Source organism: Scyliorhinus torazame, chromosome 9, assembly GCF_047496885.1.
Source record: "Scyliorhinus torazame isolate Kashiwa2021f chromosome 9, sScyTor2.1, whole genome shotgun sequence".
NCBI lineage: Eukaryota > Metazoa > Chordata > Chondrichthyes > Carcharhiniformes > Scyliorhinidae > Scyliorhinus > Scyliorhinus torazame.
The window spans coordinates 101,575,489-101,602,629 of NC_092715.1; the positions used below are offsets into that span (position 1 = coordinate 101,575,489).

At 46.6% G+C, this 27,141-nt stretch overlaps 1 protein-coding gene across 16 annotated transcripts in view; it reads left to right on the top strand.

Moving 5' to 3' along the window:
* Positions 1 to 27,141, top strand: part of cast (calpastatin) — a 318,006-nt gene that overhangs the window by 101,586 nt on the left and 189,279 nt on the right. For 13 of the 16 annotated variants that reach the window (XM_072516336.1, XM_072516333.1, XM_072516334.1 and 10 more), the window contains exons 5-6: positions 20,758 to 20,883; positions 22,158 to 22,238. In XM_072516336.1, the coding sequence (XP_072372437.1) occupies positions 20,758 to 20,883; positions 22,158 to 22,238 (207 nt within the window). Of the gene's footprint in view, positions 1 to 6,155; positions 6,413 to 20,757; positions 20,884 to 22,157; positions 22,239 to 27,141 lie in introns of those variants that run through there. The other 3 variants (XM_072516337.1, XM_072516338.1, XM_072516332.1) reach the window with 3 other exon arrangements.

Consider the following 27,141-nt stretch of genomic DNA (forward strand, 5'->3'; position numbering starts at 1 on the left):
TCTCTCTCTCCATGAATATTGTCAGACATGCTGAGGTTATCCAGCATTTTTGTTTTTATATTAGTTTTTTCAGTCTTGTTGCTTGTAGTTATCCTTGTATGCCTGTGACAAGTTTTATAGTTGTAATTCCTCTCTGAGCTGTAATGACCCACCACAATCAGTGGTTGCTAGGTGGATGTGTTCAGTGTTATTGTGCATGTTAGTAACTCCCTTGCATCTGATTTTTACACTTCCTGTCTGCGTGCTTGTCAACTCATGAGATTTATGTATGGGTGTGTTCTGTCGAAGAACTAAGAGCTGAATCCCACAACAGTGTTTATATTTTTCCTTCTTTCTCTTCTCTCCTGAAGAAAATAGCTGTTGTTAGGCACTCACCCTCCAGAACTGTGTACATGTATCGTTTCTTCATACATGAGGCTTGATAGTGAAGGTACAGCCGTCTATGGGAGACATCACAACAAAGTCTGACTCTGTCCTCATGTGATTTCTGAGTATTTTATCCTTCACTGCTTAGACAGTAAAATGGCTGTATAAATCACTAAACCTGCCCAAGTTTCAATTCCACTGATTTCAGTGTGCGCATGTTTTTTTTACAGGTCACTGGCCAACTGCAATAATTCCACACCACACAAATTCAGCCAGTATTTTCTGGTGTCGTTGTGGGCGGGACAGGAAAATCTGGAGAGCCTTTGACTTTAAATGGATTTCCAAATTTTCTTCTTCTGCCTGTTGGAGGGCTCCCATTTCCTTCTCCTTCTGGCCACACAGAAAGATACCTGCGGAATATTCATCAGGAAAGTCACCAACTGATAATTCAGAGTATTCATTGCATCTATTTCTGTCAGTTCAGTTTAAAAAATGGCAATTTTGGCACTATTGGCATTAAAACACATTGACCTCCATTGTGATGCCAACCTGCTGAAGTTACAGCACAGGACCACATGTATTGCTGAGCAGTGGAAGCAGTATTCTATAGATAGACTTAAGCAATCCTACAACGAATCGATCAGATTGAAGTTCTGAGACCTACCAAATCCAGTAATGAATGGTGGACAATTAACTAATAAACTGGAGAAGGAGGGGCCACAAACAGCCCCATCCTCAGTGATGGGGAGCCCAGTACATCAGTGCAAAAGGTGAGACTGAAACATTTGTAGCCAGAAGGCCCAAGTGAATGAGCCTCCTTGGTCAATTCCCGAGGTCCCCACCATCGCAGATGTGATGGAACCCTCCAAAACTCTGATTATAAAGTCGGAGACTTTGGATGGTTATGACTCAGTGAGCAGAGTTGTTATCCAAGAAAGGCTGGAAGGACTGAAAGCAGTTGTAACACCTGTCTAACCATACCACTGAATGCCAATTCACCACTGGACCCCCCCAACATCCCTGGGGTCATGGCTCAGTTCCCTGAAGCTCCCAGATTATTAGGAGAGGTCTCGAGGAGCAGGTATGCTCCACATTTCTCGGAAGCTGGATTGGAGGTCTGGGTGAGAAACGTGGTGCTTCAGTGCAAGGTAATTAAACAGAAGTGGGTAACAATTTGATAGGATTGCCGTCCTTCAGAAGGTTCAAGCCTATTACATTTATTTAGGAGAAGGGGCTGATCACGTTAAATCTGTTTTATAATAGGGCCTGGTTTTTGACTTGGCGACGTGATGATGCTGTTGAATCTCGCGAGATTCAATATGCTTAACAGAAATAGTATTTCCTTTCTAACAACTTTATGGATGAATGCAAGAGATGGAGGGAGCGATTTAAAGGGAAAAAAACAGAGTCCCATTTTGTGCGTTTAGTGGAATGTTTCTCGGTGCCTACAGTGTGGAGAACAACACCGTTATTTAATGAGGCTTTACCTTTCTTTTGATCTCAGTGAGGAACATCCCGCCAAGGCAGCACTTTCCTCATTTATTGCACGCAGCTCGCCAGTGCAGGAAGATGACTCGTGGATCGGGCTCCATTTTAAAATGTCGGCTCGATCATTCGGCCCCCTCAGCCACCCCACTGCAGTCTCACCTCTTAAGGGCAAGGCACCACCGGCCTGATCCCTGGCATGGACAACTTGGCACATGGGCACCTTGGCAATGCTAGCCTGGCACCTTGGCAGTGGCCCTGCCAGGCTGGCAGTGCCCCTGCCAGGCTGGCAGTGCCACCTGGGCCCATGGCAGTGCCATGTTTGCAATGCCTGGGTGTTGGTGCCAAGCTGGCAGTCCTAAAGTGCTCGGGTACCAGTGGGAGTGTCAGGAAACCACCCTGCCCAGAGCCCGACCACCTGGGGTTTCTAATGGCCCGGGAGATGCCCCAGGTGTCGTTACGCCTGGTTCATGTTTGTGTGGCCCTGGCAAGACCTCCCAGGTATGGTCGTTAGCTCCTGGGCCCCGGGTGAATACGGCGCAGACATATTTGAATGACCCAAATGGCTCACTTAAATATGTCAATCTGGATCTCGGCCAGTGAGGGCAAGATCCAGAACGCGACATTTTGTGAGATCTCATGAAATCTCGCAAGATTCAACGGCATTGTCACATCACCATGTATGGCCCGATGAGGCCAGTACATCCCACCCTGTAGTTGTTTGTACTTTTTAAATTGCTAATCCCAGCTAAGCACTGCCTTGATTTGAAAATTTTCATCAGTATTTATACATTGCTCCAAGATCAAGCACAGCCCCATTATCTGCAATCTTTTCTGGCCTTGCAACTCCTCCGGAATATTACTGCCCCGCTAATTCTGGCTCTTTGAGCTTCCTGATTATAAACGCTCCACCGTTGGTGGCATGCCTTCGGTAACCTGGATACTTAACTGTGGAATTCGCCCTCTAAACCACTCTATCTCTCTATCTCTTTTTTAAGACACTCCTTAAAGGCTACATCTTTAATTCAGCATTTGGTCATCTGTCCAAGCGGTCATGTATTTTAGGTTGTACTGCTCCAGTGAAGTGCCTTAGGGCATTTTATTACTTCAAAGACTCCAAATCCTCTGTTTGGAAGACTAAAGGCTGACGCTGGGACTGAATCGGAGGCGATTCAGGACATCCTAATGGGCTAGCACAGGCACCACATGGAAGTTGTGTAATTCCAACGAACGCTGGAGTGTAATTCGCCGGGGTCGGGATTGACACTCGAGAGCCTGACAAGCTGCAGCCACACATAAGCACTCCACTCCCCACACTTTCATTCCAGACAAGAAGATGCCACCCCGAAGAGCGGCATGGGTGTTCGCTGATGCCGAGCCGGAGACCCTGTTAGATGTCGGGGAGCCGGAACACCTTATTCCCCAGGGTGGGGTGGAGGCAGCCACCATGGACGTCAACCAGGCACGGATGCAGAGGTCACAAGCGCCATGGGCCCCACCACCAGGACCTGCCAGCAGTGTAGGAAAAAGGTGCACAACCTCTTCAGAGCGGTCAGGATGGGTCACCCCTGGGACCACCCCGTCCCACACAACCGTAGCACCTCCCCACCAGAAGGCAACCGAACGCCAGCCGTCGGCAGTCCACGTGCACCACACCTTGCACCACAAGCCAATACCCACACCACCCGCCATTGACGGGTGCCCAGCACACACAGGCCACCAGCCGCAGATCTCCTGCTCTGCCCACATCTGAATGTCTCACACTGTGCATTATCTAGCCCCCCAGGCGAAGGCGGCCCACAACGGCAGGGACCGGAAAATGCCCTCCGTACTGTGACCCCTCACCATCGTAGCGCAGAGGGCTTTGGACCTGGTGGTGAGGTCGGAAAATGGGCCGTCTCCGATGCGGAGGTCACCAGGGAACCAAGTGAACCTGCAATGAATAGCGATGACTCTCTTGCATATGTGGCAGACCACCCACCACCACACCCACCCTGAGACACATCAAGCAGAGAGACGAGACCTGCTGAGACCTGCACCCCCAGCTGCAATGCCATGTCACCCCAGCGGACACGGCAGGGGATGACGCCGACTTCTCGGCACTGATGTCACCGACACTCTCCACCAGTGAAGAGGCTCCTGGGGCACTAACTGCTGCGGTACATCAGGTGGAGGTAGGAACCCCCGAGGGGTTGGAAGATCGGAGGACTGCCCGACTCCAGGGACTAGCTGCCATCCAGACAGGTCTTTGGCTTCTGGAAAGGGCGAATTCTGGAGATGCAGATGCAGAGCTAAGGACTACAGGGGAAGGGTGTCAGCAACCATCCAGTGGCTGCAGATGCAGTCGGAGGAGTCCAACCGCCTGCAGGGGCAAGAGGTGATGCCGATCATGCGTGCCACCCAGGCCAACACTGCACGGGTTGCGTCCGCGGTGGTGGCCTTGGGTGCGATGATATCGGCCATGGGTCAGGGTGTCCATGGCCTGGGGCACTCTGTGCGGGTGGTGGCTGAGGCACAAGACAGGGCAGCCACATTACAGGCAGCCATATACCAGGGCCACATGGACATTACTCCAGGAGGAGACAGCTGGTGATCTTGAGGGATGGGGGTCCTGGTGAGGCCTCTGCCCTGAGAATGGCACTAAACAAGGTGCAGGTGTCCTCTGGTTGGGGTGAGCTCTGCCTGCTTCCTATAAAGTGGGGCAGCACTTCTGAGAAGTGCCAACACCTGGTGGTCCACTGATTGAGCTTGGCCACACCCATCCCCTTGATAAAACAGCTGGGGTATGAAGGGCAGCCTGGGAGGTCCCCAGATGACGAGTGGCTCTCTGAACATTCACAGGACACAGTGAGCACTCAGCAGAGTGAGCAGCCAGGAGCTTGCAAGTAGCACTAGAAGTCTATGTTTAAAACACATACTGCAGCAATACTCGTCTGTGCTGGACCACCCCAATCCCGAGGGCGGCAGCCAGAATCCATAGACTTGGCAACAAGTCATTCCCCGCTACTGCCCTTGGCCCGGGAAGTCACGCCCCAGCAAGCTGGACACTTTGTGAGGCTTTTCCAGAGTTTTGGTAGACTCTCAATCCCCTTCCCCTGCCTTGACACCCAGATCCCGCTTTTAAATGCTTGCACCAATTTGCGCCTAAGATTAGGTTAGATTTTGATTTATTGTCACGTGTATAGTGAAAAGTATTGTTCAGTGTACAATCCAGGCAGATTATGCTGCCTACTTTGCCAAGGCCATGGGAGGTATAGACAGAGTTGATGGATGGGAGGCGGGTTCTCGTGATGGACAGGGCTGTGTTCCCGACTCTCTGTAGTTTCCTGCGGTCTTGGGCCGAGCAGTTACCGTACCAAGCTGTGATGCAGCCAGATAGGATGCTTTCTATGGTGCATCTATAAAAATTGGTAAGTGACCATGTGGACATGCCAAATTTCTTTAGTTTCCTGAGGAAGGATAGGCATTGTTGTGCTTTCTTGATCGTGGAGTTGCCGTGGGTGGACCAGGACAGTTTGTTGGTGATGTGCACACCTAGGTATTTGAAGCTGTCAACCATCTTCACCTCAGCACCATTAATGCAGATAGGGGTGTGTATGATACTTCGCCTCCTGAAGTCAATGACCAGCTCTTTAGAGGGGTGGAGCATTGCGCAGCGGGGTGGAACATGAACTGTCCAAGCTATTAATCGTATTAAAATCCATACAAATTATGGATATGCATGGATCCACTATCATGCGCTGCAAATTTTGATATTGCTTCCAGTGAGGCACCAGAGCATGGCGTCAGAATCGACGCCAAGCGCAAAACCGATTTTTTCCATTGATTCTCTACCTGATCGCGATTCTCGTTTCTAACGTTGTGAAGCGGAAAAATCATACCCACATATAAATGCCAAGATGTTGTTGTGGTTGTAATCTAATTCCTGCAAGTTAGCAATTCATTAAATATTGAGGTTCATTAGCTTCTGGACTTGTATAGCTGGAGATGAGGATCTGGAAAGACTGGTTTTAAGCCTTTGTAACTAAAGAATGATGCAATTCATCTAAAAAGTTTTTAAATTAATGGAAACTGCTGTATTGTTTACTGCTAGTCACTAGCAGTAACTATTTTGTAGCTTATAGCCTGAAGTATTGCCTGATAGTATGTTCATATTTTGTGGGTAATATTTGGCTTGGGTTCATTGAGAGTGAGAGCTTGCTTTACATTTCTCATAGCCTCACGGATGTGAACCACAAAACCCATCTGGAGAGGTGGGCAATGGGTGGAGCAAGATGAGGTGCAGCAGCATAGGTGTGCGCTCACTCCTTTGGGACGGGTGTGGCTCTATGAGCTACTAATGAAGGATTCATTTCTGAGAGTATTTGGATTCCGGAAAAAAGCCAACAGTAGCTATGCCACTAAGGAAATGGAAGTTACTGCTGCAGATCGGGGTTGGAAACAGAAATCAATGTTTTGAAAGCGTAAAGTGGATTTGTGTTACAATGTAAGGTTTCTATATTGAGCCTTAGAGTTTGTAATTAATCTTCCTGAAAATAATCCATTCATTTCAAATTTGAAGGTGAGTAGGATTCTTTTACACTTAAATACTCTGGCTCAATAGGCATTCACTTTAAGGAAGCGGCTGCTCTATTACTGATTTTTGTTACGTTTAAATGCCATGAAATGACTAATTCACAGTCAGTTGTCGATGTTGAGTCTCTTACGTCTGTAGTCACCAAGGGGCTGAGGTTCTTGTCAATAATTTTAGTGAAAAGATTGGCATGAGTTCAAAACAGAAAGTTTTATTTAGTATTCACGGATCCTTTGTTATAAAAGTAAACAGCAAAAGGGATTTCACCCACTTTGCTGTAGATATTTGTTATGGTGACTTGGGTGTGGAATGCAATGAAAATGTTGGGCATTGTTCAGACACGTTGGAAAAACACTTCATTTATCATGTGAACATATTATGATTCACATTTCCAGTGTGCAGCTCTGCGGGGCTAAAATTAAAGTTCACTGCAGGAAGATTCCCTGCCATCATTGTTCTGATGGGTTGCAGGTAGATAACTACTGAGCATGGATACATTTGTGTTGTTCTGTTGGATACATCATCCATTGCAGCTCTTAAAAATATCAAGATAAGCACTTGAATAGAAAATATTTGCAGGGCTAAAGGTGAAGGGACGGGTGAAGTGTGACTAGCTGAAATGATTTTGCAGAGAGCCAGTGGGAGACTGTGGGCCACATAGCCTCCGCCTATGCTTTAACCATTCTTTGATGTTATAGCAAGATATATACACGCACACAGATACTGAAAATAAAGCTTCTTTGATTAAAATCCAGAAGGATGTGGAAGATTTTGCACAGTAAAATTCTTGTTTTGTCAACAAGCTACCAGCTCGCATTTCAAGGGCTGGAATATATTGGTTACATGATTACTTCTCAAGTAACACTATATGACCTTTTCCTTGCTCAGATGTCTAGAGCCAAATCAATTTATTCCCTTATTTGAGGCTTATCTTAAGGATGATGGCACCGAAATGAACTATTGCCTGAGTTCTTTTATGCTGTGCTTTGGTTCCCAATGTGCAATCCATGTCAATCTTTTACCTTCTCTGCTGTACTATCCCAAAGTTTCAGTAACTTGTTGCACGCACTTCACTCAGCAGCTAGATCAGTGTTCCTTGCATTCCCTTCGGCAACTCAGCCCAGACTGATTTAACCAGTTTTTTGTGCTCCCTTCAGCAGCTTGCATTGCCCCACCCAGCAATCCCTCCCAACCCATTTTCTTAATTGTGCCCAATAGTCCCGGTTCCACCCTGAGTCCCTCCCTAATCATTGATGTTCTCTTCAGCTGTTGCTGTGTTTGACAGTTGTGCTGTTCTTCTTTATTGTATTTGTGATCATGTGAGTAGACACATTCAGCATTATTGTCAACAAGCATGTTAGGGGACTTAAAAACAGCAATCTAAGCCAGCGCAGTCTCTTTACTCATCTTGATTGATCTGCCCAATCTTGACCCACTTGCATGGTACCAGCTGATATTTCCTGCTTGGTCTAGCTGGCTACCCTGAAAGTTTCCAGTAAGACAGGCCAGCCACAAGTGCCTACCTGCTCACTAGCCTGCTCACCTCACCTTGTCTAAATAGTTTAAAGCACACTTAGCACTCTCAAACTAACCCAGCAGCTCCCATCGGTCTTTGGGCTTCTTGGTGCATATGATTATTTTCCTCCACTACTTCTGAGATTGCCAGCCGCAATGAGAGATCATAGAGAGAGAGGCATTGGGGTATGAAAATGACCAAGGCAATGAAGTGGGCTGAAGCTGGAGATGTTTGCAGCATCTCGCAGTTTGCTGTCCACTGTTGCTTCAGGGAGATCACATACACCCTCTGCTCAAAAGAGCAGACTACATATAATTTTCTCTTCCAGAGCACAGCAGGCAGAGTAAACACACATGAGTGTGAGGATTGCAGGCTTTCCAACGGTACAGAGTTCTGACTGCACACTTTTGTGGGTTCTACATGTCAACACTGAAATTTACCAAAACCAAAAGGGATTCCAGTCCAGCTGGTGTGTGGCCATACCCATCAACTCACACAGGTTAATACTCAGTACCCTGGCTACAGTCATGAAGCCTTCATTCTGTGGCAGTCCACTCCACTATCTGCCAACAGGACAAACCAGAGTAGCACTGGGACACTGACTGCAATGCAAACTCAAAACAAACATTCCAAACCAAAATTGTAAATCAAACCATTTCAAACAGCATGCAAATATTAGCCAATTATCCTTGTGCATTCCCTTAGCACCTGTCTTATACGTGCCTTTGCCTGCCCCAGTATTCCTGTGCCATGCTACCCTTGTCACTGTAACATGGCTGGTGAATGCTGCTGCTTTTCAATGGAGGAGACCACAGATGACCCTGCAGGATGTCCTTGTACGATTTGGCTCTGGCTTTGGTCTGCAACTCCTCAGCAACAGCCTGGACTGGTTGATGGACAACAACAAGGGCACTGAGGGAGAGGCAGTGGTGGGAGGATGAATGCTGGCATCGTGAGAGAGGACAGCAGGTTCATACTCCATCTACCCAGAATTGAGTGTGTAGAGCCTTGTTTCACAATTTGCAGGCAACACGAAGCTTGTAAATATTGTGAACTGGAAGGTAGTATGGAACTTCAAAAGGACAGAGGCAGTTTGGTAGAGTGGATGGACAATTGCCAGATTACATTTATTGCAGAGAAGTGTGCAGTGCCTTGGCCATTCCCATCTGAGAGTGGGACGTTTCCCGCAGAACCTCATCAAGGTCAGCCTGGTACTGGGTCATGTCCCTCATTGAGCCAGCCAGTTTATCCAGGCCCTCAGCCAGTTGCACCTCTGAGCAGAAGAGCTTCCAGCCTCTAATTGGCCGGAGGCTCTCAGTAGGAAGTCCACCGTTCCTGGGGTCTTCATTCCAGGTGAAGGTGGCAAAGGCCCATTGCTGCCTGTTTTGCTTGTGATTTGACAAAACTTCCCAAAAAGAGGCCGCATAGGTCTCTCCAGTCAGCAAGGAGAGACTCCTGATGCTTCTGTGTGCCTTGACAGTTTTCTATCTGCTTCCTCATTACATTTTCTCCCCCTTGCGAGAGAAGGCATTACATAAAATTGTCTGGTTTGACTGACCAAAGAACTTGTCCTCTTTTCTACTCGACAATTTGCAAAGATCTTCCATGACTCATTGTAGCTCTGTGCAGGAGTCAGTGTTGCATTTAAACTTTGAGTGCTTCATGAAATGTTCCCACCAAGTTCTATCGTGAGTAAATGTAACAAAGAGAAAGAGATTCCTGATCATCTATTCTGCATGCTTCCCATATAACGTTTGCATCTTCACCTTATTACGGGCCAGGGTTTAGAGAACCCCAAAGTGTATCGTGGAGTTCACCTGGCCCACAACGTTTAATAGATTGTGGTTACTGGGAGCACAAGAGCCCACTCTACAGGTGTGATGCAACAGAGATCTAAAGTACTTTTAAAACAAAACAATGTTTATTCTATGAATCCAGTCAACATTTTATAAATACACAGTAAACATCTTAGCAACTATCAACTCAAATACTCCCCCCAAAGAATACAGTACTCTATAAGTAACCCTTAATCTTTCCTAGCAACATCCATAAGGCAAATACCCTCTTTAACAAAGGCAGCAAATTTAAATTATCCACTGAGAGCAGTTATTACTTTTAAATTAGCAAGTGATCTGAAGACATTCTTTTCATGCAGAGAGAGATCAAAATTACACCTTGTTTGGCTGGATGCAGCCCCAACTCTGAAAATGAAACCAAACACACACTGTAGCTGCCAGCTCAAAAACAAAAGTAAAAGCAGACAGCCAAGCTCCACCCACACTCTGACATCACTGCAGCTATTTGATAAACACCCATTTCTTAAAGGTACATCCACTACAGCTATTTGATAAACACCCATTTCTTAAATGTACATCCACTACAGCTATTTGATAAACACCCATTTCTTAAAGGTACTCTCACATGACAACCTTCTGTCGCCTCCCCACCACCACCACCCCGGCCCCAAAACAAGGAATGCATCAGAGCAAGTCAGCATTGCAAAACCTGCTCTGCCACAGGTAGAAGATGCTGCTATTGTGATATTTCCCTGAGGCATGTCTTTTGTTCTCACAGGAATGTAATGTGAAATATGTCTTCTCTACTTTTCATGGCATCTCTGTGTCTTGACAATTCTATGTATACGACAGTGGCACTTCTCCCATCATATTTAATGGAAAATGGTTGATGATGCATTTTCAGTGAACTGGAGACAAAAAATATTTAAATTCAAAGCACTTCTCATATTATTTGCCTCATTTACCCTGGGTGATTCAGCAAGCTACCCAGTAAGTTGGTTTAGAGGATGAATTGCAAAATTCTAAATTTGACTAAATTTCAGATCACTTGCGTCATGCCTTAACTTTCTTGCTTTTATAGAAGTGTCTGGTTGAGTTTGGTTGAGACAGTGCACTAGTTGCAGGCTACACTATTACTCATTTAGAAATGGTGGAAATGGAGGGGCATGTGTATCTTTCTGATTCAAGGAAGCATATACACTTCCCAAATAATTTTTGCATTTTCATCTTTTGCTACCAGCAACCACTGTTTTATTTTGGGGAGAGGGAGTGTGCTGGCATCAAATTTGGCTCAGTATCCCACTTTGTACAGTTGCAAATGCAGTCATCAGCATGCAAAATCAACCCCATTGTGGGGGACATAGCCAACTTCTCAGTATTATTTCACTCCATCGTCCAATGAGAACATGGACATTAATTTGAAAACATTTCTACAAGGAAGGGCATTTACTTAAGCAAGGTGGTGGCATACCTGGCACCTTCCCACCAAGGAGTCTTCTTACTGACTAGAGAGACACCTAAGCGGCCTCTTTTCGGGGAAACTAGCCAAGTCACAAGCAAAACAGGCAGTGTTGGGCCTTCCCCTGGAATCAAGACTTCAAGAACGGAGGCCTTGCTACTGAGTGCTGCCAGCCAATCAGAGGCTGTAAGTTCTTCTGCTCAGAGGCGCTACCAGCCCGACTGTGGCTGGGTGACCAGGTGCTGAATGTAAAACAAATAAAAATGATTATTTGGCAGCAACAACGATAAGTTATTTAAAAGTGTTAATATTGTCTGCAGTGAGGGCAGCAAGGTGGCGCAGCGGGTAGCACTGCTGCCTCACGGCGCCGAGGTCCCAGGTTCGATCCCAGCTCTGGGTCACTGTCCGTGTGGAGTTTGCACATTCTCCCCGTGTTAACGTGGGCTTTGCCCCCACAACCCAAAGATTTGCAGGGTAGGTGGATTGGCCATACTAAATTGCCCGTTAATTGGAAAAAATGAATTGGGTACTCTAAATTTATTTACAAAAAACAATGTGCAAACTCCACACAGGCAGTGACCCGGGATCGAACCTGGGTTGGTGCCGTGAGGCAGCAGTGCTAACCACTGCGCCACCATACCATCCTATGCTTGTTTTATGATACTCCTGTGAAACACCTTGGGCATAATACATTATATTTATTACATTAAAGGCTTATATAAGTATAAGCTATTGTTACTGTTATGGATGCCTGGTCATCTCTCAACAGTTGCTAAGTGGCTGGACCAAATGCCATAATTTTTTAAAGTTTCAATGTGCTGTGGAAATATTGATTCGTTTTGGGTGTGATAGTATAAGAAATAGGGCTTTGTTACTTTGTAAACAAGCTTTATTAAAGCAAAAAACAAGAAAACAATATTAACATTTTTATTTCAGCTCCAACACTAACAGTTACATGAAGTTTCTTCACCATAACACATTAGTTCCCAGTAAACAACATGTCCAATAAACATACAGCTCGCATTCCATTGACATAGAGAGGTAAAGATGATACTTGTATTCACAAAGCAATTCTCTGCTGTAAGCCAAGTTCTTTTAGAACCCTTTTGAAAGTCTATAATCTGGAGCGGCTTCCTTCATGACCTCCGCTATAACTGATCAAAGAAGCATTTATTCTTCTCTCTCTCTGTATCAAAGCTCCACCCACCGTCTCAATCAAAGGGTGTGATTGTCCCGAAAAATTGCTAAGTGTGGTAGAAAGCGGGAATTTCCGAGAGCTTCTCGGCACTCGACCAGCGAGGTCAGCAACACAATTCAACGTTAATTGGCCCACTTAACGAGGCCTCATGGACTTCCCTTCACAAATGAAGGCTTGCCAGCTGATTCGCCGGCACCGCGCTCGCCAGCCCCCCACTTACAAGGTCGAACAGCATTAAGTTGCACTTGCTCAGCCAACACCAGCAAGCCCCAAGATTCGGGGATGCTGACCTGGGGAGGCCAGAAAGGATGTCCTGTTCCCCTGAGGGTGCTGGAAGGTGAGCCAGTGCTGCCTGAGATGAGGTTACGGCAGCGCATTAAGTTGCACTTGCTCAGCCAACACCAGCAAGCCCCAAGATTCGGGGATGCTGACCTGGGAAGGCTTCTGGACTCTGTGGAGGCCAGAAAGGATGTCCTGTTCCCCTGAGGGTCCTGGAAGGTGAGCCAGTGCTGCCTGGGATGAGGTTATGGCAGCAGTCAGCTCGGGCAGTGTGACCAGGAGAACAGGCCTCCAGTGCCGGGAAAAGGTCAAGGACCTACACCGGGCAGCAAGAGTAAGTAGACACCAACGGGCTTACCATCCCAAAGGGAGCATCCAACCCCCACCCCCAACCCCCCAGGTGACTCCCCCCCACTCCCCCTACAACCATCTCTTCACACCCCCTTCAACCCCACCTCCCCCAATTGAGAGCCACGCGTGTGGTTAACGATGCCCTCTCTGTGACTGTGCAGGAAATGCTCTCCCACAGTCGGCGGGAGAGGGCGCAGATTGCCGGTGGGGTGCTGGACATAAGAATCCTCATCTCCTTCGAGGAGCGGGCCCTGGAAATGACCGGTGTGACCGAGGACAGATCGGCACCCATGCGGAGGCTGGCGGATGCTGTAGAGGTGAGGAACCACTGGGCTCTACCTGGAGGACCTGTCAAACATGAGTTGCTATTGCCTTACTGACTGACCCATCCCTCCCACTGACCACATATCCACCCTCCTGCAAGTCCTCCAGTCGACAGGGCCGGCCCATCCCAGGTGGCACCCTCTCCTGACTCCAAGGTGAACATCTCAGAGGAGAGCTCCAAGAATGCAACCATAGTTGCGGCACAGCTGTCATCTCCACCAGCGCAGATACACACACCTTGGTGGGAAATGTTAGTGGACAGGCTTCGGAGGCTCAATCTGGTGAGCACCACACAGTTGCTGATGTACATCAGGTGGAGGCAGGAACCCCCAGGCGAGACAGCACTTGGAGGGCTGCTGGATCCCAAGACCCAGCTGTGTCCCAGCCTGATACTGAGTTATCCGGAGCTGATGGAGACGATAGGGAGCGGCTGGGACGTTCAGAGGGAGATGTCAACGTCACTCCAGCAAGCTAATTAGAGGAGTGTAGCGCACAATGACTTACGAGAGAGACGAAAAGAGATGAAGTCGATGAGGCTTTATTAAGCGTGACTTGTTCCCCGCAGTTCAGCAACAGACTGGAGCTGCGGGGAGAAGCCCAGGTTCTTATACTCCGCCTTCAGGGCGGAGCTAGGGATCAACAGCCAACCAGGACCCGGGATCTGTCAGCCAATAGCATCACGGCTTCACAGTCCCACATGACCCCTAATGCATACTACCACATTCACCCCTTGTTAAAAATGAACCTGGCGGGGTAGTGCTTCGCATGGTGGTAGGGGTTTACAAGGCTGGTCCTGGGAGGAGAAATTTTTTTTGGCATGTCCTTTCAATGCTCCACACTTTGTCCTACATTGGGCTATGTACAGGGTTTGTGAACTATTTACAATATTCGTAAGAGGAAAGGAACATTCTCGTTAAAGTCCCAAAATTAGCAGCGCAGCGTAGAACTTCTCTAGCGATTCTCCGGGACTTTGCCATCTCGTTGTGAGTTGGTAGCGTGCATAGACCTGGTTCACTGGGCGAACGTAGACGCTCTTTAGTGCTGCGAGCGCCGTCGGGAAATCCTCTGCGTCTTCTATGAGAGGGTAAATTTCCGGGCTTACCCTCGAATGCAGGACCTGTAGTTTCTGGTCTTCTGTGATCCGGCCGGGGGCCGTTCGGAGGTAGCCTTCGAAACAAGCCTGCCAGTGTTTAAAAACTGCTGCTGAGTTCACTGCGTGGGAGCTGATCCGCAGGCATTCCGGGGCGATCCTGAGCTCCATAGTCCTTTAAGCACGCTTAATAAATTGTAGCGCACAATGACTTACGAGAGAGACGAATAGAGATGAAGTCGATGAGGCTTTATTAAGCGTGACTTGTTCCCCGCAGTTCAGCAACAGACTGGAGCTGCGGGGAGAAGCCCAGGTTCTTATACTCCGCCTTCAGGGCGGAGCTAGGGATCAACAGCCAACCAGGACCCGGGATCTGTCAGCCAATAGCATCATGGCTTCACAGTCCCACATGACCCCTAATGCATACTACCACAAGGAGTCCTAGAGGCTACGGGTGCAGGAGATAGTGCCGGCAATGACTGGCACCAAAGCCAACACTGCTAGGGTGGCGATCGCAGTGGAGAGCCAGGTCCATGACAGCCGCACTATGAGTTAAGGGATCAAAGGTGGCGCGCAGTCGGTGACAGCCATGGCTGAGAGTCTCGGCAGAATGTCCGCTTTGCTGGGAGATGTCACCCAATACCAGGCTGACCTTGATGAGGTTCTGCAGGACATGTCCCACTCTCAGATGGGAATGGCCGAGGTGCTGCGGAGCTTGTCCCAATCGCAGGTGGGCATTGCCGAGGCACTGCAGAGGAAGTCCCATTCACTGAGGAACATCGCTGAGGGCGTCAACATAATGGTGCGGATCATGGGAACCGCCAGGGCTGGCGGAGCCAGATGATGCAGGGGCAACCTGGGCTCGAACCAGCTGCCACTCCAACCCCAGGACCCTGAGGGCACAGGCCGGGAGGAGGGGCTGCCGGCTGCGAAGCTGGACCCCTCCCATGGAGTGACAACGATGGGTACCAGCTCCCCCGAATTCCACCCCTCTGATGAGGTTGTGTCTTGCAGTCAGCACACGGGACAGGGCAGCATGACTATGCAAGTGCCGCCGACAAGTGGACTGGGGCTCTCAGGCCCCAGACCCCCCGCTAGGGGCATCGAAGGCCATGGTACATCGAAGACAGCTAGTTACCTGCACCTCTGATGTGCATCCTGGGGAAACACTTAGACATCGTGGTAGAGCTAGGAGGGTCAAGCACATTGAGTATCATTGAGCGCACCGGGGGGTGAGGGTGTGTGTGTGGTTAGTTAGGGGGAGGGGAGAGGGATGGGGCGGGAGGTGGGGAGGCCTGGCACCAGTGGGGTATTCCACAGCACATTAAACACCTTTTTGCACAACTATTATGATGCCTCTATCACTTCCGCAATGCAGGCTGACCCCCGGACCCTTTACCTATCTCTCCAGGCTTTCCCCTGCCCCTTCTGTGACTAAGGGGGCAGCACGGTAGCCTTGTGGATAGCACAATTGCTTCACAGCTCCAGGGTCCCAGGTTCGATTCCGGCTTGGGTCACTGTCTGTGCGGAGTCTGCACATCCTCCCCGTGTGTGCGTGGGTTTCCTCCGGGTGCTCCGCTTTCCTCCCACAGCCCAAAGATGTGCAGGTTAGGTGGATTGGCCATGATAAATTGCCCTTAGTGTTCAAACCTTCCCTCCAGCCGTGGACATGTCCCTGGAGCTATGTCCCATTCCCTGGGTGTTCGGATGTTGCGTGTGCGGTGTTGCCTCCCGCATTGTTCAAACACAGTGTCCTGGCATCAGGGTGTAATTGGGATGCTAGGCAATGCTTCCCACATACCACATGGCCTCCCCACCACGGAATTCACTTGGCATGTGTCAAGTGCTCACATAGTCACGATTGCCAATTCCCTATCAGTAGTAGCCATCAGCCGCGCAGCCAGAGGCCTCAGCAGTTGGTGGGGCAGACTGGCAGGAACAAGGATTTCCCCTGGAATGGGTACACACGACCCCTGGCTTGGTATGGTGGTGCCACAAGCGGTTCCCTCCCTGTTGCTTCCCCCCATGCCTCCCCCCAACCTCCAGTGGTAGCCCAACACTGCGGAGGGTCCCTCATTCCCTGCCGAGCAATGCGGTGGCAAGCCCAGTACCCCGGACTCTTTGCCTGTGACTAAAGATGGCTACTCATCTCCTCGGCTCCCCACAGAAGCTCTTCCGCCCGGCTCACGTTTTCAAATGGAGTACTAATCAATGCCAGCGTGAGCACTTGCTGGGGAGGCCGCTGGATGACGACAGGCCGTTGGATGACGGGTGGCTCTTATTAATTGTATGGAAATAGGGCTTAAGTGCTGATAATTGATTTCTCGCCACGTTACAACGAGATTCCGAATTCGCCTACGAAAGCAGGCCGATTGTATCGCAAATGTTTGGCGCCTGGCGCAGTTCCCGTTTTTGGCCACTCCCGCTATTCACCAGCTTTCTTTCGCAGAAAATCGTGCTCATAGGTTCTCCCCTGAGGTGGCCAAACCTGAATCGCTTATCGCTATCTTGGTTGATTGCCCACTCCCATTTATACAAACGAATAGAGCTTTGGCATTCATATGCAATTAACCTTCCCTTGATGAACAAATGGTTAATCAGACTCTGCGATGGGGTGGGTAATGGCTGGTCAAACCAGATTGTCCCAAATGACTATGGACAGTGAGTGGATCATCCTGGCTGAACCTGGGCATCCTGTGTATTCCCACTGACGAGGTTAGGTCTGAATGAGACACGGTAACTCAGGCTGTGGACATATCCCTCTGACTCTGCTGCTAGCAGTTCTTGTGACCCCTAAATTGCCTGCTACATCTTAGACCCCATTTCTGGACCCAGGTTCCTAAAATCTCCTTTCTCAGCAAAACTTCCATTACAGGTTGTTTGAAGGTTTTCATGAAGAGAGGATGAACATGGAATAAGATGATTTTATGCTTGTGCCATGTAAAATTTACTCTAAAAGAGCTGTTGTTACCTTAAAAGAGTTCCCTGGGAGAACTAGTCGGTCACAATGTTTTGGCAGAATTATTTGCCTTTTGGCTGGAGGAATGACTGGAACAGGTGAAAGGAGTAGTTGTGTACGTGGAGGATGGGAACATGGGTGGTATCATAGTGCTGATTGGTCAGGCTGTTATTTTTGTAATAGGCCGGTATACGTTAACATTCTTGCTGCCGATTGATGGACTGTGCAGAATAGATGGTGATGTATTTCTTGAGTACGCATAGCCAGATGTCACTAATGAGGCAGTTTCCTTCAATACCACAACGATCAACATTCAGTATTCATTTTATCATGGAGATGGAATAATACATTTTCATTCCACATCTTGACATTTTCAGTTTGTTTTAAATTTAGAGTACCCAATTCATTTTTTCCAATTAAGGGGCAATTTAGCATGGCCAATCCACCTAGCCTCTTTTGGGTTGTGGGGGCACGCGAACACGGGGACAATGTGCAAACTCCACACAGACAGTGACCCAGAGCCGGGATCGAACCTGGGACCTCGGCGCCGTGAGGCAGCAGGGCTAACCCACTGCGCCACCGACATTTTCATCACCAAGTCTCACACTAATACAAAAATAATACAGACACTACACTAATACAAAATTTCCATAAATTCATTCACACCAGCAGATACTTGAACTACCAATCTTTCCAATCTTTCACAAAACAATCAGTTTCCACCAACTTCATTAGAAGAGCCTACTCCATCAGTGACAAGAAACATCAACAACAAGAGCTTTACTACATTAGGTAAACACTTCAACTTTGGATTATCTTCATACACGAGTAACATGCCCCTACCTTATACTTGCTCCATAACAACTACTTCCACTCAGACTAGAATCAGGTGACACCCTGGCTCACCCACTGGCACCCGGGCACCATGGCAGTGAGAGGTTGGTACTTTGACACTGCCACTCTGGCAGGGGCACTGCCAGGGTGCCTGGGTGTCAATGTGGCACTGCCAGGGTCAGGGCCTGAGGGGGACCATACCAGTGAAAGGGGAAATGGGGGTATGAAGTTGGGGGGAGGGGTGAAGGGTAGGTATGACAGGCTTCATAAAGATTGTGGGGGGGGGGGGGGGCCTGAAAGGGGGGGGAGGGCCCAAAAGGGATGTGTGGGGAGGTTCTGAAAAGAGTGGTCCTCAGTGACCCCATAGCAGGGTGTCCTCACCTTGGGCATGGAATGTGGATAATACCCATGTGTGCGGGGGGTGACATTGCCTCTGTGTGTGTGTGGGGGGGGGGGGGGGGCGTGTGGCTGTGGGGGGCCCTGAAGCTCATTTAGAGATCTGGGCGCCCATTCAAAATGGTGGTCTGATCTCCGAGGAGTTTGTTTCGCTGGCAAGTTTCGCTCCCCATTGTTGAAAACATTTCTCAGCGTGAGCTAAATTGAACAGAAACTCCCCAAGGCCCATAAAAATGACTTCAGTGTGGGTAAATATCGATGTAGGTCTCACCCAAAATGCCGGCAAGAAACATCCTGCCAAACCCACCCAAAATGACAATTCAAAATTTTGGGGATAAACCTCGCCCAAGGTCTTGAGTCCAGTATCGCTCTTCATCGGAACTCTTCAGTGCTTTTGGGTCCACATGGTGTATTCAACTTCCACGCACATTTCTGTTGCAGGCTCCACCATTATGGGTAGGTGGTCACATAGGATATGCAACACTGTAGCAGACCAGTCGGCCACTCAAGCCTCCTCCCATCTTTCCTCATCTCAATCTATCATTGTAAACTTCTATTCCCTTCTCCCTCATACGTCTAGCTACCCTCCACTGAAATGCATCTATACTGTTTACCTCAGCAATGAGTTCCACCATTCTCTTTGGGTAAATACGTTTGTTCTTTTGCATTCCCTATTGGATTTCTTGGTAACTATTGTGTATAATGGCCTCTGATTATGCTCTTTGCCATAAGTGGGAATATTCCATTTGTTTCTAATGTATCAAAACCTTTCTTAATTTTAAAGACCATATTACTTTATCCTTAGTTGTCCTATTCAAGCAAAGAGGATACTCACCTAAAGAAGTTGTCAATATCCTTGTTCAAAAGTGGTGTATTCCTAATTGTAGAATGTAGGTAATGTTCACTGATCTGGCCTGAAAGGATTCATTGGCCTAGAAGTTTAAAGCCATGCTTGTTTTACTGTCACTGAAAATGCTTTGATATGGAGGGATGAGCTACAAGGCTGGAGCAAGCAACTAGCATAATTCAGATACAGGAGAATAGGGATGAGAAAAATATCAGCCATGATTGAATGGCGGAGCAGACACAGTGAGCTGAGTGGCATAATTCTGCTTCTATGTCTTATGGTCTTATATTGCTGCTGGATGGAATTTCCCTATTTCTTAAGCATTGACTAGGTGACAGATCCAAATCAGACCACTCTGGTCCATAGACTTGGATACCTAGCTATGGATCAGCCCTGGGACTGACACTGATTCTTCTCGTTTTTCTCCTCATAGCTAAGATTTCGGAATAGTTGGTTCCTGGGGCAATTGGATTATTTCTATTGCTTTAAACCTCATGTTTCCCAAGAAGACAATAAAAACAATAACAAAACAATAGGTAACAAAACTACCCTTCATCAAGACTCAAATAGCAGCCTTCTGTAATACTTGCCTGCATATATTGGTCGTTATTGCCTGGGCCACCACATCCCTTGGACTCTAAGAGAGGAATATGTGGCATAGCAGCAAAAAAACAAACCCTAAACCTAATCTGCCTTCATTTTCACATAGCAGATGGGATAGTGGAGGGTGATACAGTCTGTTTCAGATGGGGAGGAAATTAAATTATCTCACCAGTTTCTCAAGTTAGGGATTCAACATAATGTCCCCACTGTATTTCCTTCCATTGCTTGCCCAGGACAGACCAAAATACCTTTAAACCCATGCCTTCAAGAATTTGGCTATGTTTGTTGGAAGAAGCAGATGACATTGAACATGTTGATTCTGAAAGGGCATCCAAGGAAAAATCCATAAATGGTGGAGGGGCACAATGGCATTTGAACTTTAATCCAACGTATGTAAAGTACTGCACACAGGAAGAAAAACAAAACTTCATCAATGGTATTTCAGTAGCTAAGTTGAAAAGGAACTAAGGACCATAGCATATTGCAACCAATGTTAAATGCAGCCCAAAAACTCAGACAGAGCATAAGCAGTCTGCCCATTGACCTGCCACCCATTTGTTTGCTACTTCGTAAGACAAATTTCATCTGGTTTGATAGAAAGACATATTTATCCATTTATTGATTTTTCATCATGTTTGTTTCATGATTCTACTTTCAATGATTTTGGAATCCTTTCTTCAGGACAAGGCTACATCTGGTCACTCAGCAAAATCAAGTGGAGACACTTATCAGAAACAGCAACAAGCACAAACCGCAGTGAGCCAACAAGACAAAATGGGCCTGGGATGGACCAAGACAGCAGAAGTGGTAATTTACAGCAGAGTTGACATTTTAAGTAAAATCCATAGATTTGAAAAAAAATGATTACAAATGCCCTGCTTTGCAAATGTCTTCTTCATTAACATCTTGTTCTTTCATTCCTCTCTCTTCCATCACTGCCTGGCCAGCTTGCAGATTTAAATGTCTGACAGGAGAAAGGCACAAGAGTAAAGTTGTTCTAAAGTTCTCGCTCCCATGTCAAAATAATTTTCACAATGGCATCCAACAGCTGCTGCAGCCAAACTAAACGTTGAAGTGGTGTGGGCTGGCTGTATGTAGCTTATAGTTCAAGGCCTGCTTGAACTTGTGCATTGGAAGCAACTGGAGCAGGTTAATTTCATGATGCAATCTCTATACTCGTTTTCAGTGGTTACTGAATTTCGGGACCATTGTCTGTTAGGTTATCTCCTTGATATTTATGGGCTGCATGGACATTAGTGCTGCATTTCCATCCATTACAACAGTGACTACACTTCACTACTTACTTGGTAGTACAGCGCTTGAGTGAAAAAAGACACATGGTGTTGAAACTTTTCATTTTGTGCTCATCAGGACAGGCACAAGAATGCCAAATTTGAAAGAGAGCAACTATTTATACTGCATGTGAAAGTACTTTTTTTGCTGTAAAACAAGTTTTGGGATATCCTGAATGATGCTGAAACAACAGGCAAGTTGTTTCTTTAAAGATGCTGCCCCAGTTGCCTGACTAGTTTGAAAATGGCCTGAGATGTTCCAGTTTATACTCAGTATCTGGCCCAGCTGGTTTTCAGACTCTAGGGTGGGAATTAGCTGAGGAGGTTATTAGAGTCCAGAAGTGCTGCCATCATGAAAGTTTGTATTTGCATTGCATGACTGACCTTCCTATATGGCTGGGACTCAGAGGAGAGCAACCTATGGGATGTCCGTAATCTAATTAAACCCCCTTTCCACCTGGTCAACCAGCCTGCTCAGAATGAAGAAGATGGGATCCAGCCCCGAACCCGTGTGGTCCCATTATGAGCATCTTTGAGAGTTGCTATTCCAAGTAGCAAATGATTTTTTCCAATGAAGAGCTGTTTGTGGTAAGCAACTTTCTCTTGCTCTTCTGCTGCCCAGGAATACTTAGCCTGTAAGTGACAGAGGAACAGGGGAGTAGGATCAATGGTAGCTCTTTCAACAAGTGCTGGCACATGTATGATGGGCTGAATGGCCTTCTCTGTGCTGCATGATTCTATGGCAGAGCATGATCTACATTTTTAAAAACATTTCTCCATTTTCTAAAGGATACAAAGGAAACGTCTCCTGCAAAATCTCCATCCATATCGAGTACTTCTATTCAAAAAACTACTGATCCCAAACTTCAGGTATTAATGAACTCGATATTTCTGTTCACATACTGTAACTTTATTTAGAAAATGTAAGGATTGAAAAAAAACTTTTTGTTCAGAGCTAGTTTGTCAACAACACAAATATAATTATATCCCGTTTCAGAAATTCCGTGAAGTTGCCCGTTTTAATATTTCACTACTTCTGGCTGGTCTCCGAGTGTAATCCATAATAAAATAGAAATAACAATCAGCGACTATTTAGCTTTTTAATTGATATTTCCAACGAATGTTCGGACTGTCTTAAAAAAAATCGGTTGCATTTTGAAGTGTCAGTTTGCACATTACAGTTAATTATTGAAATAAAAGTGTTTACTGGAACGTCCAGTTGGAAACTGATTGGCAACGAATGACAATTCACTGTTCAACAATTTGATCTTTTTTCTTCCTAATTTTTTAATTTTTCCAATTAAGGAGCAATTTAGTGAGGCCAATCCACCCATCCTGCACATCTTTGGCTTGTGGAGGTGAGACCCACGCAGATACAGGGAGAATGTGCAAACTCCACAGGGACAGTGACCCGGGGCCGGGATCAAGCCTGGGTCCGCGTCTCTATGCTGCAACAGTGCTAACCACTGTGCCACCATGCTGCCCCTTATTTCTGGAATTTAAGTAACTTTCTGCATTAGAAATTTGAATGATCCAGGGCAGCATGGTGGCGCAATGGTTAGCATTGCTGCCTCATGGCGCCGAGGTCCCAGGTTTGATCCTGACTCTGGGTCACTGTTCGTGTGGAGTTTGCACATTCTCCCCGTGCTTGCATGGTTTCTCCCCCACAACCCAAAGATGTGCAGGGTTGGTGGATTATGATGATTTTGAGGTGTTTGTAACCTGTGTGCTTCCAAAAACGTGATCAGTTAAGGCTAAGGGGAGCTTTAATTGTGTTCAAAGTTGCATATGTTTTGCTTCTAGTAAAGTCGCCATAGTCCCAGATGACCATAAACTGCTTTCTCCTTTGAGGGGGAGAACCAACTGGTGCTGATTGAACCTGAGGATCACTAAACCTCAGACGAGGGACAAGGTTGAGAAGGCAATAACCTCAGTCAATACAGGAATTGAATCCATGCTGTTGGTCTTACTCTGCATCATGAACCAGCTGTCCAGCCAACTGAGCTAAACCGGCCCCGCTGTCCATTGGTATCAAGTCTCAACTGTTGTGTTAAATACTCAGGGCAAATTGTTAAGATCACAGTTCCTCTGGGGTGGGGTGGTGATGGTTTGTGACTCCAGGCTACTAACTTCTCAGCATTAATACAAGAGCAAAATACTGGAGATGCTTGAAATTTGAAAGAACCCCAGAAAATTCTGGAAATACACAGGTCTAGCAGCATCTGCGGAGAGGAAATGAGTTAATGTTTCAGGGTTGTGACCTTTCATCAGAACGTAGGAAAGATAGAAATGGAATGGATTTTGAGCATGTGAAAGATGGGAGGGTGACAGGGTAGAGGGCAGGGGTGATTAAGTGACAAAAGGTTTCAAGGTTCAAAAGCCAAAGAAAGTGGTAATGTGTCAGATGAGGTGTGAATGGCTGGAAAGCTACTGTCCGATGCAGAGGAATAAAAAAAAAACTAAATTGAAAGAAGAGCAAGTAAATCACCATTTCATCTGCAAAGAGTGTTTGGGGCCTTGGATAGTGAGAAGGGGAGGAGATAAAAGGATAAGTGTTACATCTCCTGTGCTTGCATGAAAGGTGGATGAGGTAAGGGAAGAGTCATTTGGGGTGGCTGAAGAGTTGAACCAGTGTGTCATGGAGGGAATGGTCTCTTTAGAATGTTGATAGTGGGGGCCAAGATGTGTTTGATGGTGGCATTACTCTGGATGATCGGAATTCCACATTGATTCTTGAGGCTTCAACAGGAAAGGAAGAAAGACATGGGAAGATTGCACAGCTCTCCCCAGAACCCCCTGCCAACTGCCCCTGCAGGATCTGAGGGAGGAAAGAAACATTGTTTCTCAAAGATGGGAGAAAGAGGTTGGCCTCTCTGTATAGGAGTGGGTGGACTCAAAAATATGCTGTGGATGCTGGAAATCTGACACAAAGACAGAAAATGCTGGAAATACTCAGCTATTCAGGCAGCATCTTTGGAGAGAGAAACTAGTTAACCTCAAACTTGGCCCCAGTGCCCTGAGAGGCCTAATGGCCTCATGAAGATGGGAAAGGTGGATGGCATTCCATCTTGATGTGCCATGCCAAACACTTTGACTTCCTCAGCATTCTCCTGCACAGCACTATTCAGAGTGATGCACCGTACAATTCCACTCGTTCCTCCCTCTCCATTGGAACAGGCAACACTGACTTTCATCGTCATCATTGTGCCACCTAACACCTGGTACCCTGAAGGGGTATTTCCCATGCGTCTCCAAACCCGCTTTAACTAAAGGTGGAAGTAAGCGGGTTTCTGACATGCTGCCATTCTTTGTGGGATTTAAACTCTAGCTGCACTCGAGCCGGCCCCTCCCATCTCCAGTTAAAATTCAGCCCATGATGAAGGGGGGGGGCACTTGGCTGCATATGAATGGGTAAGGTGGGTGACAGATTATTTACTGGGGTAGGATATATATTTAACTTGCTTTGTGATGACAATAGTGAGAATAAGGAGGCATTCAGATTTGCATCTCTGGCCAACTTGCCACAGATACATGGTGCCATCGATTGACCATACTTGCAATCCAAATGTCCCTGATTAACTAGGAACATTTGTATAATTCCAGCAATGTTCAGCTGATATACAAGTAAAGGTCCATGCAGTTCTGTGCCTGAGTTATCAGGAAGTGTCTTGATACTTTTATCCTGAGAGAGGACAGCATCACTTTCCTGTTTGTCCCTTGGATTAGCATCTACTAGATGACGGAGTATATTCCTTTCAAACATGGCTGATCACACCTCTGAGGAAACCCATCAATGAACAGCAGATGTACTACAATGCAAAACAAATGACAACCAGATATATCAGCGAGCAAGGTGTGTTTCATGTGAATAGAGAGGACAAAAGACATCCTTCAGTCCAACAATAATCACAGTGTGCTACATCTAGCACAACATAATTGCTCAGCACCCTTAAGGATTCCAATGGAGAGGAGGAAGAGGAAGATGGGGGTCACCAACATCAGGCTGGCTATACTCATTACTGCTTGGGTTACCAGAGATACCCCAAAAGATGGAAGATTCAGTAGTCCCTGATTTTGGACCATAGAAATATAGAAAATAGGAGCAGGGGTAGGCCATTTGCCCCTTCAAGCCTACTCTACCATGCAACATAATCATGGCTGATCCTCTATCTCAACACCATACTGCAGTGCTTACCACTTGACACCTTTAGAGTCTAGAAATCTATCTATTTCCTTCCGTAACATATTCGGTGACTTGTCCACCACAGCCTTCTGTGGTAGAGAATTCCACAAGTTCACTGCCCCCAGAATGAAGACATTTCTCCTCATCTCTGTCACAATATGTGGATTTGTAGAGTACATAATGGGTTAATGTAATGTTACTACCCTTGTCACTAGATGGTTCTATAGAGCAACCATATAAATATCATATGCCTCCTTGACTTCTGGGAGAGCATGGGAGAAAGCAGGAGAGCAAAAGAAGTAGAGAGAGAGTAGGTGTGAGATAGCTTAACTGATAGCGTAGTTTAGTGTTGTAGATGTGTCATATAATCTATACTTAACTAATTCCCTGGTAATATGTTCAAATCTAATTCAGTGTAGTGTAATAAATTAACTTTGTGTTTGTTAAACACTGCTTGCTGTTCTTTGTTAACACTACAACCTTCACCATCCTGAAAGCACAAAAACAAAGAACACAATGTATTGCAGTGAGGGCAGCACGGTAGCATTGTGGATAGCACAATTGCTTCACAGCTCCAGGGTCCCAGGTTCGATTCCGGCTTGGGTCACTGTCTGTGCGGAGTCTGCACATCCTCCCCGTGTGTGCGTGGTTTTCCTCCGGGTGCTCTGGTGTCCTCCCACAGTCCAAAGAGGTGCAGGCTAGGTGGATTGGCCATGCTAAATTGCCCTTAGTGTCCAAAATTGCCCTTAGTGTTGGGTGGGGTTACTGGGTTATGGGGATAGGGTGGAGGTGTTGACCTTGGGTAGGGTGCTCTTTCCAAGAGCCGGTGCAGACTCGATGGGCCAAATGGCCTCCTTCTGCACTGTAAATTCTATGTAAATCTATGTAAATTGTGAAAGGTTTAGTTAGATTAGCTGGAAGATCGTCAGAAAAAAAAATTTGTCGAAAGAAAAAAATATCTTCAATAAAAAACCCGTCACACTCGACAAGCTTGTAGCATCTAGAAGCACACAGTGAAACAAGAAGAGATGGAAGGTTTGCAGAATCCCAAACACTTCAAAACCTCTGGTAAACTAGATGTAAATTGGAGAAATTTTAAGCAACAATTTCAGTTGTAACTCTCGACTTCAGCTCTAGAGTCAGCCAGTGACCGGCGGAAAATTGTGCTGGTTCTCACTATGGCTGGACCACAAGCCATAGAACTGTTTAATGTGTTTAGTTTCGAAAATAGTGACAACAAGAAAAACTTTAATGCAGTAATGGAAAGGTTTGATCTGCATTATAAGGCTCAAATTAATGAAACATATGAAAGATATATGTTTAAAAAACTGGTACAAAAAGCTGGTGAAACGGTAGAATCTGCATTCAAATAAATATACATACAGGTACTGTATGAGAAATGTACAATGATGAACATCATTAAAAATGACAAGAGTTATATCAGTGTTTGACAGTTCATAAACTGAGACAATCAGGTTTCTTTCTTGATCTCGTTGATCTTCTCGATACAACTGTCAGTGAATCGGAATTTTCCGACTTCTGATTGATATTTGTATCAGGAAGTTGAGTATCAAATATCTGAAAAGATAT